Genomic DNA, 17715 nt, shown 5'->3' on the forward strand with positions numbered 1-17715 from the left:
GTGAAGATGCCTGTTCTCTGTTCATGGGGAGTGGTTGCAAATCCTGCTGGTGGGAACCTCTTCCAGTGGGGGAAGGGGTGAGATGCTAGCGGGCCTGGAGACTACTGTTCTGGGCCAGCTAATCATATAGAAATTGAGATTACCATATGGAAATCTCAATTTCAATATGGTAATCAGCTCCACGCAGATTTCTGGTGCAGAGCTGATTACGTTGAAAAAAGGGCCTCAGAGACCCGCAATCGACCCGATAGCAGTTGCAAATCCCACAAAAGGCCTCCAACTGTTGTCTCCCCTCCTCCCCTCGCAGCGCTACTCGAGCAGAGAAGCGGGCTCGGAGAATCATGGCCAACATTTTTTCCAGGAATACACTATCCTGGGTAACAATATAACTGAATCACAAGTGGGACTGATATCTACTGTGATTGAACAGCCAGTGGAAAATTAAACAACTGAGGTGTTGCAGGAAGCATTTCCTGGGATTTTTCTTAACTTTGTGATAACAAGATTACAAACCACAGGTTGACACAGGAGGAGAAATCAAAGAGTAAAGGTAAAGAAGTTGAAGTTCAATTAGCAGAAACCATTTTTGATCCAATGATTAAGAAAGGATAAGAACAGAAAAACATAAGAACTAGGAGCAGGAGTAGGCCATCTGGCCCCTCGAGCCTGCTCCCCCAATCAATAAGATCATGGCTGATCTTATCGTGGACTTAGTTTCACTTATCCACCTGCTCACCATAACTCTTGATCCTTTACTGTTCAAAAATTTATCAATCCTTGCCTTAAAAACATTCAATGAGGTAGCCTCAACTGCTTCACTGGGCAGGGAATTCCACAGAAAAGAACAGATGGAGAATGAAGTGGCTATTTTTAGTTCAGGAAAGATGGCAGAATTACAACAAAAAGATGAAGAGATAAAGCAGTTACATCAGAAAGCAAACATAGAAGAAGAATTTGAGTGTATGCTGGAGTGTTCCTCAAAGTGGAGAACTTTACATATTCAGGTGGATGAAAAATGGGCAGAGGTTCATCAAGTTGTATTACTGGTAGGTTATAGAAAGATGATGTTGTAGGTAGTGTATGAATAGGAGGTCATTTAGGAGTAAGGAAAACTCCAGTAAAAATACAAAAACATTTTTATTGGCCTGGACTGCATCAAGATGTGGTTGAATCTTGCTGGACATGTCACAAATGTCATTTGACAGGAAAACCTCAAATGGTAATAAAGCTGGCACCCTTAATACCCATTCCAGCATTTGAGAAACCTTTTACGAAGATCCTGATTGATTCTGTGTGATCAGTCCGTAAAATGAAAAGTAGAAATCAGTATTTGTTAACCAGAATGGATGTGTCCACTCGAATTCCACAGGCCATTCTATGAAGTAATAATACAGCTAAAAGGATTGCAGAGGAATTACTTAAAGTTTTTACTATTTATGGACTACCCACAGAAATACAATCAGATCAAGGATCAAATTTTACATAAGAACATAAGAAATAGGAGCAGGAGTAGGCCATCTAGCCCCTCGAGCCTGCCCCGCCATTCAATAAGATCATGGCTGATCTGAAGTGAATCAGTTCCACTTACCAGCCTGCTCCCCATAACCCTTAGTTCCCCTACCGATCAGGAATCCATCTAACCGTGACTTAAACATATTCAACGAGGTAGCCTCCACCACTTCAGTGGGCAGAGAATTCCAGAGATTCACCACCCTCTGAGAGAAGAAGTTCCTCCTCAACTCTGTCCTAAACTGACCCCCCTTTATTTTGAGGCTGTGCCCTCGAGTTCTGGTTTCCTTTCTAAGTGGAAAGAATCTCTCCACTTCTACCCTATCCAGCCCCTTCATTATCTTATATGCCTCGATAAGATCACCCCTCAGCCTTCTAAACTCCAACGAGTACAAACCTAATCTGCTCAATCTCTCCTCATAATCTACACCCCTCATCTCCGGTATCAACCTGGTGAACCTTCTCTGCACTCCCTCCAAGGCCAATATATCCTTTCGCAAGTAAGGAGACCAAAACTGCACACAGTATTCCAGCTGCAGCCTCATCAATGCCTTGTACAGATGCAGCAAGACTTCTCTGCTTTTATATTCTATCCCCCTCGCGATAAATGCCAACATCCCATTTGCCTTCTTGATCACCTGTTGTACTTGCAGACTGAGTTTTTGCGACTCATGCACAAGGACCCCCAGGTCCCTTTGCACAGTAGCATGTTGGAATTTTTTTCCATTTAAATAATAATCCAATTTGCTATTATTTCTTCCAAAGTGAATAACCTTGCATTTGCCAACGTTATACTCCATCTGCCAGATTCTCGCCCACTCACTCAGCCTATTCAAATTTCTCTGCAGACCTTCCGCTTCCTCCACGCAATTCACTTTCCCACTTATCATTGTGTCATCAGCAAACTTTGTTACCCTACACTCAGTCCCCTCCTCCAGATCATCTATGTAAATAGTAAACAGTTGAGGCCCCAGTACCGATCCCTGCGGCACGCCACTAGGCACCATCTGCCAACCAGAAAAGCACCCATTTATTCCAACTCTCTGCTTCCTGTTGGATAGCCAATCCCCAATCCACGCTAACATCCTACCCCCAACTCCGTGTGCCCCAATCTTCTGCAGCAACCTTTTGTGAGGCACCTTATCGAATGCCTTTTGGAAATCCAAAAACACCACATCTACCGGTTCCCCTCCGTCAACCGCACTAGTCACATCTTCATAAAAATCCAGTAAGTTCGTCAAATACGACTTTCCTCTCATGAATCCATGCTGCGTCTGTTTGATCGAACCATTCTTATCCAGATGGCCCGCTTTTTCTTCTTTAATGATGGATTCCAGCATTTTCCCAACAACAGACGTTAAGCTAACCGGCCTGTAGTTACCCGCCTTTTGTCTACTTCCTTTTTTAAACAGCGGCGTAAGAGTAGCCGTTTTCCAATCAGCTGGCACTACCCCAGAGTCTAGTGAATTTTGATAAATAACCACTAACGCATCCGTTATTACCTCTGACATTTCTTTCAGTGCCCTGGGATGCATTCCATCCGGGCCCGGGGACTTGTCCAACTTCAGTCCCGTTAGTCTACCAAGCATCCCTCTCTAGTAACAATAATTGTATTCAGTTCCTCTCCTCCTACCAACACTTGATCATTAATATTCGGTAATCTATTTGTGTCTTCCACCGTGAAGACCGACACAAAAAACCTATTTAAAGTCTCAGCCATTTCCTCGTTTTCCACTATTAAATCCCCCCTCTCGTCCTCCAAGGGTCCAACTTTCACTCTAGCCACTCTATTCCTTTTTATATATTTGTAAAAACTTTTCCTATTATTTTTTATATAGAGCTAGTTTAGTTTCATAATCTATCTTTCCTTTCTTTATCGCTTTCTTAGTCATTCTTTGTTGTTTTTTAAAGCTTTCCCAATCTTCTAAGTCTCCACTGTTTTTGGCCACTCTGTACGCATCGGTTTTTAATTTAATACTCTCCTTTATTTCCTTTGTTATCCACGGCTGGCTATCCCTTTTCTCAGTAAGAAGTTTAACAACACCAGGTTAAAGTCCAACAGGTTTATTTGGTAGCAAAAGCCACACAAGCTTTCGGAGCTCTTAGCCCCTTCTTCAGGTGAGTGGAAATTCTGTTCACAAACAGAGCTTATAAAGACACAGACTCAATTAACATGAATAATGGTTGGAATGCGAATACTTACAACTAATCAAGTCTTTAAGAAATGAAACAATGTGAGTGGAGAGAGCATCAAGACAGGCTAAAAAGATGTGTATTGTCTCCAGACAAGACAGCCAGTGAAACTCACATTGTTTCATTTCTTAAAGACTTGATTAGTTGTAAGTATTCGCATTCCAACCATTATTCATGTAAATTGAGTCTGTGTCTTTATAAGCTCTGTTTGTGAACAGAATTCCCACTCACCTGAAGAAGGGGCTAAGAGCTCCGAAAGCTTGTTTGGCTTTTGCTACCAAATAAACCTGTTGGACTTTAACCTGGTGTTGTTAAACTTCTTACTGTTTTTACCCCAGTCCAACGCCGGCATCTCCACATCATGACTATCCCTTTTCTTACAGTCCTTCTTTATCACCGGAATATATTTTTGCTGAGTACTGAAAAATATCTCCTTAAAAATCCTCCATTGTTCCTCAGCTGTCCTACCTACCAGTCTGCTCTCCCAGTCCACCAGAGCCAATTCAGCCCTCGTCCTATCGTACTCCCCTCTGTTCAAACAGAGGACATTGGTTTGGGACCCTACTTTCTCCCCCTCCATCTGCACCAGAAATTCAACCATATTGTGATCACTCGACCCTCGAGGGTCCTTCACAAGAAGATCCTTAATTCTACCTGTCTCGTTACACATTACCAGATCTAAGATAACTTGTTCCCTCGTAGCTTCTGTAACATACTGTTCAAGGAAACTATCCCGACAGCATTCTCAGAACTCTTCCTCCATCCCACCACGTCCAACTTGAGTCAGCCAATCAATATGCAGGTTAAAATCCCCCATGATTATTGCTGTTCCGTTTTTGCACGCATCCATTATTTGTTTGTTTATAGCCCTCCCCACCACAACATGAAAGTTATGGATAGCTTAGGAATAAAACAATTTCGATCAACTGCGTACAATCTGGAATCACAGGGAGCATTAGAACGGTGGCATCAAACCATGTTGAGGGCTTATAGTCAAGATTATTCAGAGGATTGGGAAATCCACTTGCACTTTTTGTAATTAGGGATTCACTTTATGAATTAACCAATATCAGTCAGTTTGAATTAATTTTTGGTCATGAGGTAAGAGGATCACTTAATCAAAAAGAAATTGGTGAGTCAGCATTCTGAGACTGCATTCTGAGACTGCTCGAGAAGCACAGGGGGTGGGAAATTTAAGCGGGAGTGGGGGTGGTGGGTGGAAAACAACCTGGTTGCAATCTCCCTGGTCCATTTATTTACAGTTTAATCAGCCTCACGCCAGGAAACAGCACAAGGCTCATTATCACGTGCAGAAGCTGCTCCGCACCTCTTTTGCAAGTCCAGGACTCAATTGTCCGGGCTTACTAAAGTTCCTGCCCCCACTGGTAGAGGTCCACACCAGTGGGGATCACTTGTGGTTCCTATCAATTGTTGATGGACCTGGAGGAAAATCAGAATGACCTGAAAGAGTTATTATAATCATATGTAGAGATCTGTGGGAACAAATGGGAAATACTAAAATAATTGTGCATGAGGTAGATGTAGGAAATGCTGTTCTAATTGAGCAAAATTTGTATAGACTTAATCCATTCAGATTAGTACGGGTTCAGAAGGAGAAACTGATGTTTGTTCGGTCTGAGCTGCAGCAGCCGAAAGTCTCGATCATAGAATCATAGAATCATAGAATCCCTACAGTGCAGAAGGAGGCCATTCGGCCCATCGAGTCTGCACCGACCACAATCCCACCCAGGCCCTACCCCCACATATTTTACCCGCTAATCCCTCTAACCTACGCATCTCAGGAGTCTAAGGGGCAATTTTTAACCTGGCCAATCAACCTAACCCGCACATCTTTGGACTGTGGGAGGAAACCGGAGCACCCGGAGGAAACCCACGCAGACACGAGGAGAATGTGCAAACTCCACACAGACAGTGACCCGAGCCGGGAATCGAACCCAGGACCCTGGAGCTGTGAAGCAGCAGTGCTAACCACTGTGCTACCGTACCATGTAAAACTACTTGTAAAACAACGCGGAGGAGAACCAGTTACTGGACAATGATGTGAATAAAGAAAGTGAGCAGGTGTGGAGACAGATGCAAGAAAAGTTGACTGATTTGGAATCTGTTCCAGAGCTGGTGAAATTACCTGGAAATGGAAGTCTGGGGACCTGCTAGAAATTAGGTATCTCTCTCCAGGGGTCTACAAAAGGCAAGAGGTGTTTTCTCCCCCTCTCTCTCAGTGTGGCCTGGTGGCACAGTGGTTAGCACTGCTGCCTCACAGCGCCAGGGACCCAGGTTCAATTCCCGGCTTGGGTCACTGAGTGTGCAAAATCAGCACGTTCTCCCTGTGTCCTCCGGGTGCTCCAGTCTCCTCCCACAGTCCAAAAGATGTGCTGGTTAGGTGCATTGGCCATACTAGATTCTCCTTCAGTGTACCCGAACAGGCACCAGAGTGTGGCGACTAGGGGGTTTTCACAGTAACTTCATTGCAATGTTAATGTAAGACTACCTGTGACTAATAAATAAATGTTACTTTTTTTTACTCTCATGGGAGTTTGGCTGTGTGATGACAGGTTTCCCTCTGGAGGCTGCTGTCTGAGTGTCAGGAGATAGGTGTCTCTCTTTATTTTGGTCCAGGAGGGTTAATAGGCTGAAGAACATGGAATTCACATAAGCCTGTGTGTCTTGTTAACTGATTCTGAAGAGGAGTCTATGGAGATAGTGCTTAAATTGGAACTGATAGAAATAGCAACTAAAAATTATACCTTGTCCTGTTTTAAGTATTTACATTGGTAATTGTTTTGCTAATTCTTATAGTTATATTTTAACTGTGTTATTAAATAAAGTTTGTTCTGATAAAAACTTCCTAGTGGGTCAATAGAACACCTTATGCTCACACTCATGCTGAAATCAAAAATAGATGGGATCTCGGTTAAGTTCATAATATACCTTGGAGTTTCTCATCTGGTCCTTAACAGAAGGACCCAAACAGAAACTAACAATGGATGTTTTGGTACTTGGGGAAATAAATAGTGATATCTTGAGGAGTGCACATATTACAGGGAAGGAGGTGCTGGAAGTCTTAAAGCGCATCAAGGTAGATAAATCCCCAGGACCTGATTAAGTGTATCCCAGGATATTGTGGGAGGTGAGGGAGGAAATTGTGGATCCCCTCGCAGAGATATTTGAATCATCAATAGTCACAGGTGAGGTGCCTGAAGATTGGAGGGTGGCAAACGTGCCTTTGTTTAAGAAGGGCTGCAGGGAAAAGCCTGGGAGCAGGCTGGTGAGCCTCACATCTGTGGTGGGTAAATTGTTGGAAGGTATTTTAAGAGACAGGATCGACAGGCATTTAGAGAGGCAAAGACTGATTAGGGACAGTCAGCATGGCTTTGTGAGAGGAAAATCAAGTCTCACAAATTTAATTGAGGTTTTTGAAGGGGTAACCAAGAAGGTAGATGAGGGAAGTTCAGTTGATGGTGTCTACATGGACTTTAGCAGGGCCTTTGACAAGGTACCATATGGTAGGTTGTTGCATAAGGTTAAATCTCACAGGATCCAGAGTGAGGTAGCTAAATGGATACAAAATTGGCTTCTTGACAGAAGAGAGTGGTTGTAGAGAGTTGGTTTTCAAACTGGAGGCCTGTCACCAGCGGTGTGCCTCAGAATTGGTGCTGGATCCACTGTTATTTGTCATTTATATTAATGATTTGGATGAGAATATAGGAGGCATGGTCAGTAAGTTTGCAGATGGCACCAAGATTGGTGGCATAGTGGACCGTGAAGAGGGTTATCTCGGATTGCAATGAGACCTTGATCAATTGGGCCAGTGGGCTCACGAATGGCAGATGGAGTTTAATTTAGATAAATGCGAGGTCGATTGAACCAGGGCAGGACTTACTCAGTTAATGGTAGGACATTCGGGAGAGTTACAGAACAAAGAGATCGAGGGGTACAGGTTCATAGCTCCTTGAAAGTGGAATCACTGATGGACAGAGTGGTGAAGAAGGCATTCGGCATGCTTGGTCAGAACATTGAATACAGGAGTTGGGACGCCTTGTTGGAGTTGTACAAGACATTGGTAAGGCCACACTTGGAATACTGTGTACAGTTCTGGTCACCCTTTCATAGAAAGGATATTATTAAACTAGAAAGAGTGCAGAAAAGATTTATTAGGATGCTGCCAGGCCTTGATGGTTTGAGTTATAAGGAGAGGCTGCATAGACTGGGACTTTTCTCTCTGGAGCGTAGGAGGCTGAGGGGCGATCTTATAGAGGTCTATAAAATAATGAGGGGCATAGATCAGCTAGATAGTCAATATCTTTTCCCAAAGGTAGGGGAGTCTAAAACTAGAGGGCATAGGTTTAAGGTGAGAGAGGAGAGATACAAAAGTGTCCAGATGGGCAATTTTTTCACAGAGGGTGGTGAGTGTCTGGAACAAGCTACAAGAGGTAGTAGTAGAGGCGGGTACAATTTTATCTTTTAAAAAGCATTTGGATAGTTACATGGGTACGATGGGTATAGAGAGATATGGACCAAATGCGGGCAATTGGGATTAGCGTAGAGGTTTTTTAAAAAAAGGGCGGCATGGACAAGTTGGGCGAAGGGCCTGTTTCTACGCTGTAAACCTCAATGGTTCTATGACTCTTAACAAACCAAATCGCCTTTTTCCATGTTGTAACAATTCTGTGATTCTTTGAAAGCACTCCCTTGGGAGTCAAAAGAATTCCTTTCAGAGATGAAACCTGTTTTTATGGTTTTCATTTGACTCACGCTGGCTTTAAATCATCTTATACAAAATATTGGATTGTGTGACATTGAAATAGTCTTGCAGACACTTGTAGACTAACTATGAAAATGGCACTTTGGGACGGGTGTAGGATTTTGATAGACTGGGTTTGTTCTGAACTTGCAGAATATTACATTACCAATGGCTCTCAGGAGGACAAATTCTCAAAGATACTATGTTAACTTAAGTTGCTGTTATAGTTCATAACAGCGATGATGAAGAGTCATCCAGACTTGCACCATTAGCTCTGCTCTCTCTTCACAGATGCTCTCAGATCTACTGAGATTTTCCAGTATTTTCTGTTTTTGTTTCAAATTCTAGCAACTGCAGTAATTTGCTTTTATTTTGCTATTATAGTTAATGATCTATAAGCATATAAACTTGTCATCCTAAACAGAAATAAATGAAAGCAAGAATTTAAGGAAGCCGAAGAATTTTTATCACAATGTGGCAGAACATAAAGATGTAACCAAATTAATAGCAATGCTCTCTTCTTCTGTCAACTCCACGAGGGATGCTATCGCCAGAGCACTAGAAGAATTTCAAAAATTCAACATACTGTGGTTACAAGACAGGGATACTACAGTTAAGGTATTGTAAACATTTCCACCCATCCCTTCCATCTATCATTTTCCTTCCTGGACTTTTCTCCCTTTCTATTTCTGATGTAGAGTTGCCGGTGTTGGACTGGGGTAGGCACAGTAAGTAGTCTCACAACGCCAGGTTCAAGTCCAGCAGGTCTATTTGGTAGCACGAGCTTTCGGAGCGCTGCTCCTTCATCAGGCAGCCAGGAGCAAGTGGCCAGGCATGTTCCTCTTCCCTGAGGACCATTCTCACCTTTGCACCCCTGGAAAGATCCCCTCAACAGGTTGATGTCTGAGTAAACCTGTTGTAAACCTCGCTAAAATGATGTCATGTCGGCAAGGCTTGAAAATACAGGAAGGGGTAAATTATGGTGGGAGGCCTGATAATTACATTTAAATTTATGCAAATACATTAAGATGAGGTTCCCGTCCTTTGTGGGAGTAAACCTCACAATGTCACCAGCGAGGGATGGAAAATCACGGGATGCAATCTTTCTGGACAGAATCAGAATTCTCCATTCTCACTAACACAAACATGGGCTGAAAATCACCCCCAAAGTCTCAGGTGGTGGCCAGACCAAATTCATTTCTCTTAAAAAGTTCACAAAGACACAAATATGTCCAAGAGAAAGCTGTCAACTCATTCATCTCATCGATACTTTGCTTTCACTAGAATGTTCATCCATATCAAAATTTATACATTCAGGAGTTCTGGAAAATTTTTACCGCCAAATAAAATATTCTCGTAATATCTTTTAAACAGAAATGATACATTACTGCTTTATCTGAGACATTAATAAATTTGCTTGTTTGTTTTTTTCCCTTAAACCTCCGGCAAATTTCAATTTCAAATGTTTGAAATAGCAACTCACGTCCGGATAGTTATCAATTCCAATTTCAAAAGCTGGCTTGGTGGTTCCTTAAAGGTAAATGGCGGCACGGAGGCACAGTGGTTTGCACTACTGCCTCAGTACCAGGGACCCGGGTTCAATTCCGGCCTCAGGTCACTGTCTGTGTGGAACAAAGAACAAAGAAAATTACAGCACAGGAACAGTCCCTTTGGCGCTCCAAGCCTGCACCGACCATGCTTCCTGACTTAACTAAAGCCCCTTCTGGGGACTATATACCCCTATTCCCATCCTATTCATGTATTTGTCAAGACGCCCCTTAAAAGTCACTACCGTGTCTGCTTCCACTACCTCCCCGGCAACAGGTTCCAGGCACCCACCAACCTCTGTGTAAAAAATCTGCTTCGTACTTCTCCTTTAAACCTTGCCCCTCGCACCGTAAACCTGTGCTCCCTAGTAATTGACTCTTCTACCCTGGGAAAAAGCTTCTGACTATCCACTCTGTCCATGCCTCTCATAATCTTGTAAACTTCTATCAGGTCGCCCTTCAACCTCCGTCGTTCCAGTGAGAACAAACCAAGTTTCTCCAACCTCTCTCATGGCTAATGCCCTCCATACCAGGCAACATCCTGGTAAATCTTTTCTGTACCCTCTCCAAAGCCTCCACATCCTTCTGGTAGTGTGGCGACCAGAATTGAACACTCTATTCCACATGCGGCCTAACTAAGGTTCTATAAAGCTGCAGCATGACTTGCCAATTTGTAAACTCAATGTCCCGGCCGATGGAGGCAAGCATGCTGTATGCCTTCTTGACTACCTTCTCCACCTGCATTGCCACTTTCAGTGACCTGTGTACCTGTACACCCAGATCCATCAGGCCGAAGGGCCTGTTCCTGTGCTGTAATTTTCTTTATTCTTCGTTCTTTGAATGAGCCAGGTCAGGTGATCGATGATTCAGTGGAAAGAATTTTGGGCTCAGTGACCATAATTCCATCAGATTTCGGGTAGTCATGGATAAGGACAAGAGTGGCCCTCGGGCGAGGGTGCTTAATTTGGCGAGCGTAGAAGTGTCAATTGTAAAGCGCATGTGTTCAAGGTGAGAGGGTGAAAGTTTAAGGGAGGCATATTAAAAGGGGAGGATAAAGAAATGGATGTCATTGTACACATTGGTGCAAATGACGTAGATAGGAAGAGCAGGGGGATCCTACGAGAGCAATTCAGGGAGTTGGGAAATAGGCTAAAAAGTAGGGCCTCCAGGGTGGCAATCTCTGGGCTGCTCCCAATGCCTAGGGCCAGTGAGGCTAGGAATAGGGAGATAGTACAATTGAACGCTTGGCTAAAGGACTGGTCCAGGAGGGAGGGCTTCATATTCCTAGATCACTGGGAAGTTTTCAAGAGGTGAGGGCACCTGGACAAGAAGGACGGGTCACAACTAAATTGGAAGGGCATGAATATCCTGGCTGGGAGTTTTGCGAGCACAGTTCGGGTGGGTTTAAACTAATATGGCAGGGGGGTGGGGATCAAAAAATTATGTCTACAAATGTAGAGGCTGGGGACGAGCTTGGGGCCAGGACAAGGCCGGCAAAGAAGAAGAGCACTCTGGGGGAGGATGACCTCACTGGGCCTGGAGGTCTGGAGTGCATCTACTTCAATGCAAGGAGCGTAGCAGGTAAGACAGACGAACTTAGGGCCTTACTGCTTACGAGGAATTTGGATGTGGTTGCGGTGACAGAGACTTGGTTGAAAGAGGGACAGGACTGGCAACTGAATATTCCGGGGTACAAGTGTTTTAGGCGAGACAGAGGAGAGGCCAAAAGAGGTGGGGGAGTAGCAGTATTAGTTAGAGAGCATATTAGAGCGGTGCAGAGGGAGGACAATTCAGAGGGGTCATGTAACGAGTCAATGTGGGTGGAGCTCATAAACAGGAAGGGCGCAGTCACTATGTTGGGGGTATACTACAGGCCCCCCAACAGCCCAAGGGAAGTGGAAGAACGGATATGTCAGGAGATAATGGATAGGTGCAGGAAAAATAGGGTTGTTGTAGTGGGAGACTTCAATTTCCCTGGTATAGACTGGAAATCGCGTAGGGCTGGGAGTCTGAATGGGGAGGAATTTGTAAAATGCATACATGAAGGTTCTTTGGAACAATATGTCGATAGCCCGACTAGAGAGGGGGCTATACTGGACCTAATACTGGGGAATGAGCCCGGTCAGGTCTTCAAAGTTTCGGTAGGGGAACATGTGGCAAAGAGTGACCACAATTCTGTTAGCTTTAGGATAGTGATGGAAAAGGATGAGTGGTGTCCCAAGGGTAAGGTGTTGGATTGGGGGAAGGCTAACTTTAGTGGGATTAGGCAGAATTTGGCAGCTGTTGATTGGGAGAGGCTGTTTGAGGGTAAATCCACATCTGGCATGTGGGAGCCTTTTAAGGAACAGTTGTTAGGGCTGCAGGATAGGCATGTGCCTGTAAAAAAGGAGAGGAAGGGTAGGATTCGAGAACCATGGATAACCAGGGAAATTGAGGGATTGGTCAAAAAGAAAAGAGTGGCGTACGTTAGGTCCAGGCAGCTAAAAACAGAGGGAGCTCTGGAGGAATACAAAGAAAGTAGGAAAGAACTCAAATGAGGAATTAGAAGGGCAAAAAGGGTCACGAAATGTCCTTGGCAGACAGGATTAAGGAGAATCCCAAGGCATTTTATTCATACGTTAGGAACAAAAGGGTTGTCAGGGAAAAAATCGGATATCTCAGGGACAAAAGTGGGGAATTATGCTTAGAGCCCAAAGAAGTAGGGGAGATCCTAAATGAATACTTTGCATCGGTATTCATGAAGGAGAGGGATGTGTTGACTGGGAGTGTCTCAGAGGGGAGTGTTGACCCGTTAGAGAAAATCTCCATTACAAGGGAGGAAGTGTTAGGTTTTTTAGGGAATATAAAGACTGACAAATCCCCAGAGCCTGATGGAATCTACCCAAGGCTGCTCAGGGAGACGAGAGATGAAATCGCTGGGCCTCTGACGCAAATCTTTGTCTCGTCACTGGACACAGGTGAGGTCCCAGCGGCTTGGAGGATAGCTAATGTGGTCCCGTTATTTAAAAAGGGTAGGAAGGATAACCCAGGAAATTATAGGCCGGTGAGCTTGACGTCCGTGGTAGGGAAGTTGTTGGAGAGGATTCTTAGAGATAGGATGTATGCGCATTTAGAAAGGAATAAACTCATTAACGATAGTCAGCATGGTTTTGTGAGAAGGAGGTCATGACTCACTAACCTGGTGGAGTTTTTTGAAGAAGTGACTAGAATGGTTGCCGAGGGAAGGGCCATTCTTTATGGACTTTAGTAAAGCGTTTGACAAAGTCCCTCATGGTAGGTTGGTGCAAAAGGTTGGGTCTCATGGGATAAAGGGGGAGGTGGCTAGATAGGTGGAGAACTGGCTTGGTCACAGAAGACAGAGGGTGGTAGTGGAGGGGTCTTTTTCCGGCTGGATGCCTGTGACTAGTGGTGTTCCGCAGGGCTCTGCATTGGGACCTCTGCTGTTTGTGATTTATATAAACGATCTGGAAGAAGGTGTAACTGGGGTGATCAGTAAGTCTGCGGATGACACGAAAATGGCTGGACGTGCAGATAGTGAGGAACATTGTCAGAGGCTACAGAAGGATATAGATCGGCTGGAAATTTGGACAAAGAAATGGCAGATGGAGTTCAATCCAGATAAATGCGAAGTGATGCATTTTGGTAGGACTAATGTAGGGGGGAGCTATACGATAAATGGCAGAACCATAAAGGGTGTAGATACGCAGAGGGACCTGGGTGTGTAAGTCCACAGATCCTTGAAGGTGACGTCACAGGTGGAGAAGGTAGTGAATAAGGCATATAGCATGCTTGCCTTTATAGGGCGGGGCATAGAGTATAAAGTTGGGTCTGATGTTGCAGTTGTATAGAACGTTGATTCGGCCGCATTTGGAATACTGCGCCCAGTTCTGGTCGCCACACTACCAGAAGGATGCGGAGGCTTTAGAGAGAGTGCAGAGGAGGTTTACCAGGATGTTGCCTGGTATGGAAGGGCTCAGTTATGAGGAGAGATTGGGTAAACTGGGGTTGTTCTCACTGGAAAGACGGAGGATGAGGGGTGACCTAATAGAGGTGTATAAAATTATGAAAGGCATAGATAGGGTGAATGGTGCGAAGCTTTTTCCCAGATCGGTGGTGACGTTCACGAGGGGTCATAGGTTCAAGGTGAGGGGGGGGGGCAGGTTTAACACGGATATCAGAAGGACGTTTTTTACACAGAGAGTGGTGGGGGCCTGGAATGCGCTGCTGGGCAAGGTGGTGGAGGCGGACACACTGGGAACGTTTAAGACTTATCTAGATAGCCACATGAACGGAGTGGGAATGGAGGGATACAAAAGAATGGTCTAGTTTGGACCAGGGAGTGGCGCAGGCTTGGAGGGCCGAAGGGCCAGTTCCTGTGCTGTATTGTTCTTTGTATGTGCGGGGGATGTTTTTCACGTTGAGTGGTGGGTGCTTTGAATGTGCTGCCAGAGGAGTTAGTGGAAGCAGGTACATTGGGAGCAGCTATTTGAGGGCAAATCCATGTCTGGCATGTGGGAGGTTTTTCAAGGCCAGTTGATTGGAGTGCAGGACAGTGATATTAGTTTTTGCACTAGTCTGCCATGTGGGACCTTGTCAAACACCTTACTAAAGTCCAGAAAACTACATCCTCAACCCTTCCCTCATCAATTATCTTTGTCACCGCCTCAAAAACCTCAATCAAGTTGGTGAGACATGACCTTCCCCAACCATGATGCCTGTCACCAACTAGTTCATTTTCCTCCAAATGTGCATATATCCTGTCCCTGGAAAAATGAAGGATAGAAATGGCAGGATTCGGGAACCATGGATGACAAGGGAAATTGTAAGCTTTGTCAAATGGGAAAAGGAAACATATGATAAATAGATCCAGGCATCTAAAACTGATGAAGCCCTTAAGGAATACAGTGAAAGTAGGAAGAAACTTAAATGTAGAATTAGGAGGGCTAAGAGGGGCCACAAAATGTCTTTAACAAATAGGGTCAAGGAGAATTCCAAGGCTTTTTATTCATATATTAGGAGCAAGAGGGTCGTAAGAGAAAGAATAAGCCCACTCAGGGAGAATGGAGGGAAATTATGCATGGAACCACAGAATGTGGGTGAAATCCTTAATGGGTACTTTGTATCGGTATTCCTCAAGGAGAAGGACCTGACGGATGTTGAGGTCAGGAATAAGTGTGTGAAAGCTCTTGAGAACGTCAATATATCAAAAGAGGAAGTGTTGAGTATCTCAAATTGCATTAAGATAGACAAGTCCCCGGGGCCAGATGGAATCTATCCCAGGTTACTGTGGGAGGCAAGGGGAGAAATAGCTGGAGCCTTAACAGATATCTTCACATCTTCTTTGACCACAGGCGAGAAACCAGATGACTGGAAAACAGCCAATGTTGTTCCCTTGTTTAAGAAAGGAAGCAGGGATAATCCAGGAAATTATAGGCCGGTGTTATAGGCCAGTGAGTCTGACATCAGTGGTGTGGAAGCTTTTAGAGATGATACTGAGGAACAGGATATATGCACATTTGGAGGAAAATGAACGAGTTGGTGACAGACATCATGGTTGGGGAAGGTCATGTCTCACCAACTTGATTGTGGTTTTTGAGGCGATGACAAAGATAATTGATGAGGGAAGGACTGAGGATGTAGTTTATATGGTCCTACATGGCAGACTGGTGCAAAAACTAATATCACAAGGGATTCGAGGTGGTCTGGCTGGATGGATACAGAACTGGTTTGATCATAGAAGACAGAGTAGTGGTGGAAGGATGTTTTTCAGAATGGAGATCTGTAGCTGGCGGTGTTCCACAGGGATCAGTACTGGGAACTTTGTTTGTAGTATATATGAATGATCTGGAGGAAAATGTGGGTGGTCTGATTAGTGAGTCTATGTATGCAGTAAATGGCAGAACCCTTTGGAGTATTGACAGGCAGAGGGATCTGGGTGTGCAGGTACATAGGTCACTGACAGTGGCAACGCAGATGGAGAAGGTAGTCACGAAGGCATACGGCATGCTTGCCTTCATCGGCCGGAGCACTGAGTTTAAAAATTGGCAAGTCATGTTGTAGCTTTATAGAACCTTAGTTAGGCCGCACTTGGAATATAGTGTTCAATTCTGGTCACCACACTACCGGGAGGATGTGGAGGCTTTGGAGAGGGTACAGAAATGTTTTACCAGGATGTTGCCTGGTATGAAGGGCATTAGCGATGAGGAGAAGTTGGAGAAACTTGGTTTGTTCTCATTGGAACGACGGAGGTTGAGGGACAACCTAATAGAAGTCTACAAGATTATGAGGGGCATGGACAGAGTGGATAGTTAGAAGCTTTTTCCCAGGGTGGAAGAATCAATTACTGGGGGGCATAAGTTTAAGGGGCAAGGTTTAAAGGAGATGTACGAGGCAAGTTTTTTTTTTACACAGAGGGTGGTGGGTGCCTGGAACTCACTGCCGGGGGAAGTAGTGGAAGCAGATACAATAGTTACTTTTAAGAGACATCTTGCTAAATACATGAATAGGATGGGAATATAGGGATACGGTCCCTGCAAGGGTATGGGATTTTTGTTCAATTGGGTAGCATGGTTGGTGCAGGCCGAAGGGCCTGTTCCTGTGCTGTAATTTTCTTTGTTCTTTGTATTATGACTAAATTGCTCCCCCACCACCACCTCAACCACCTGTCCAGCTTCATTCTCCAGAATTAGGTCCAGCCCCTTGTTGGGCTCTCTTCATATTGATTAAAAAAGTTCTCCTGCACACATTTCATGAAATCTACTCCATCCAAGCCCTTAACACTATGTATCTCCCAGATTTTTTTTTCATCCTTCGGATATGAGCGTCACTGGCTAGTCAGCACTTATTGCCCATTCCTAGTTGCCCTTGAGGGGGCAGTTGAGAGTCAACCATATTGCTATGGGTCTGGAGTCACATGTAGGCCAGGCCAGGTAAGGATGGCAGATTTCCTTCCCTAAAGGACATTAAAGTTTATTTATTAGTCACAAGTAAGGTTTACATTAACACTGCAATGAAGTTACTGTGAAATTCCCCTAGTCGCCACACTCCGGCGCCTGTTTGGGTCAATGCGCCTAACCAGCATGTCTTTCAGACCGTGGGAGGAAACCGGAGCACCCGGAGGAAACCCACGCAGACATGGGGAGAACATGCAAACTCCACACAGACAGTAACCCAAGCCGGGAATCGAACCTGGGCTGTGAGGCAGCAGTGCTAACCACTGTGCCACCATGCCGCCCATCTGGTTAGTGAACCAGATGGGTTTTTATGACAATCGACAATGATTTCATGGCCACCGTTAGACTTTTTAATTCCAGATATTTTTTATTGAATTCAAATTTCACCACCTGTTATGGTGGGATTTGAACCTGGGTCCCCAGAGCATCACCCTGGATCTCTGGATTACTAGTCCAGCGACAATACCACTATGCCAGCGCCTTCCATTTTAAATTTAATTAAGTTAATTTTGGAAAAGTTGAAACCACCTTATATAATTATCCTATTGTTATTGTTTTTAACACATTTCCACGAATTGTGCACACATTTGCTTCACAATATCCCGCTGACTATCTGGGGACTCTCACAAACACCTAACCATGTGGCTGTCCCTTATTTTATTCCTAAACTCTATCTGCAAAGCTTCATTTGATTTCCCCTCCAAGATATTGTCTCTCCTTAATGCAGTAAGTGACTCCTTAACTAATAATG

General features: G+C 44.4%; 1 protein-coding gene across 1 annotated transcript in view; it reads left to right on the plus strand.

Moving 5' to 3' along the window:
* LOC144493944 (dynein axonemal heavy chain 8-like) overlaps window positions 1-17715 on the plus strand; it is a 1661706-nt gene that overhangs the window by 735511 nt on the left and 908480 nt on the right. Inside the window, exon 32 of the mRNA XM_078213521.1 lies at window positions 8906-9082. Within this exon, the coding sequence (XP_078069647.1) occupies window positions 8906-9082 (177 nt within the window). The remainder of the gene's footprint in view (window positions 1-8905; window positions 9083-17715) is intronic.

This window comes from Mustelus asterias, chromosome 5, assembly GCF_964213995.1.
Source record: "Mustelus asterias chromosome 5, sMusAst1.hap1.1, whole genome shotgun sequence".
NCBI lineage: Eukaryota > Metazoa > Chordata > Chondrichthyes > Carcharhiniformes > Triakidae > Mustelus > Mustelus asterias.